General features: G+C 29.4%; 1 protein-coding gene across 1 annotated transcript in view; it reads right to left on the reverse strand.

The window, feature by feature from the left end:
• The window catches only part of LOC107623407 (caffeic acid 3-O-methyltransferase), a 4,651-nt gene that overhangs the window by 1,281 nt on the left and 1,296 nt on the right, over nt 1–2,074 (reverse strand). The window contains exon 3 of the mRNA XM_016325645.2: nt 83–147. Coding sequence (XP_016181131.2) covers nt 83–147 — 65 coding nt within the window. The remainder of the gene's footprint in view (nt 1–82; nt 148–2,074) is intronic.

Genomic DNA, 2,074 nt, shown 5'->3' on the forward strand with positions numbered 1-2,074 from the left:
TATTTTAACCTTTCAAAAAGTAATATGTATTAATTATAAAAAGGGGAATTTCATTTTCTATTTTCTAAATTAAGAGGGACACCTTTATGAAGATGGCATCTCCACTAGGAACAGATTCAAACGCGTCGCCACCCACATGAGTTACACCTACAATATAGTATGAAAATTTTAAGAGTAAATTAATATCCCAAAAAGTAAAGCAAAGTGACATAAACCAATATAATTAGTAGGCAGGTACGTAATAATTAAGTGAAACTAAAACTTTCTACCACCACTTTAGAGTTTAAGTTCCACTTTAAACGTGCATAATGCATGTATAGGTAAAATTAATTAACTAAAAAATATATTTAAAGAAAAATTATAAATGACCAACATTTTTTTTTATTTTTACCTTATTTTTAAATCAATACTAAATACTAACCAACTTTCTCTTTTTTATACTAAAATGTCGGCACCTAAAATTTCTCATATTTAATTTGTAATTCACAACTTAAGGTACATGAGTCCATTTATCTTATGCATGGTTCTAAAAATTGGACCTAATTGACTGATTAGACCATTCCAACTGCAAATTGAACATTAGTACAGTTTGATTTATTGTAAAAATTTATCAATCTTAAAATCGCTTGTAAACTACTGAATCAGTCAATTTTTAGGTAGACAAATCGAACCAGGATTCGATCGATTCTCATGAAACGTCATCGTTAAAACCTGACCTCAATTCCTCATTTAAACCTGACCCTAATAATCTAGTACACTCTCCACTTCTCCAGCATTGTTATAGCTCTCTCCACTCCAGTTCAGAGTCCAGTCTCTCCCTTAACCCTCACTCAGACTCAGCTTCTCTCCACTCTCCTTCTCAGTGCCGCTCAGCCCTTCCACCGTTGCCATTCCTAGCTCACCCTTTTCCTCCCTTACGGTCACAGCGGCCGTTATTCATTGCTCATCGTCTATCGTCGCACTTCGAAGCCGTCGCCCGTCGTCCTCTTCGAAACTCGCCCATCGCTCGTAGTCGCACTTCCAAACCGTCGCCCATCGTCCTCCGCAGAACTCGTAGTCGCTGTCGTCCTCCGTGATGCAATCAGCACAGTAAATAGTTGCATTCCTCCACATCCTTTACCCAGCTCTCTAAAACTTTACTTCTAGAATGTAGATGTCTCAGATAAATTATTTGGTTTTATTTTTCTTATTTACATTTAGCTGTTGAATTTTTACTTTTTGTTTTTTAAACATAATTATTTGTTTTAATTTTTTTGGATTTGATTATTTGTTTTTAGTTCTGTTATTATTTTTTATTCTGATTTTTCGTTATAATTATTTGTTGTCGATTCTAATTTTTTGTTTTAAATTTGGGTTCTATGTTGAATTTTGTTTCTGAATCGATTTTTTATTCTAATATTTTGTTATGATTATTTTATTTTCTGTTATGCTTTTTTTTAGAATTTTTTATTTTAAATTGGTTTTTGAGAAATACTAGGGTCATTAATTTTGGTGTTTTATAATTATCAATTGGCCATCAATAATATTTTTAATGGTGTGAGATTACATCTATTTTAATAATTAAATACTAGTCAAAAACACAAAAGTTGTTGGCCTAAACTTTTCCTTGATTTTTTTAATTTTGAGTTTTGGTTATGAAGATTCTTTTGGATTCTGATAGCAAATATGTTCTTGTCATCTAGCAATAATGTTTAACACAAAAATGTTTAAAAAATATTATTATTCGCAAGATTGTAAGCTGTTCACTTAACTTTAGAATATTTTGGGTTCTCATTACAACAAATTTGTATTTATTTATATTTTATTTGTTATTCTATTAATAAATAATTTTTTTTATTAAATCAACGGTTCAATCAGATATACCAATAAATTACTAAATCAGTAATTAAAATGATTCGATGACTAATCTGAAATTTTAATTTTATTCGAATGATAAACTTTTAAAAATTCTAACAAACATAGAAAATAATGACTTTTATACATAATAGAAATTAAATTAAGAGCAATGTTATATGACTAGTAAATATTATAATTTTTTACTGACACTTAATCAACAATAATTTGTATCTATATT

The sequence above is a fragment of the Arachis ipaensis genome, chromosome B10 (assembly GCF_000816755.2).
Source record: "Arachis ipaensis cultivar K30076 chromosome B10, Araip1.1, whole genome shotgun sequence".
Taxonomy (NCBI): Eukaryota; Viridiplantae; Streptophyta; class Magnoliopsida; order Fabales; family Fabaceae; genus Arachis; species Arachis ipaensis.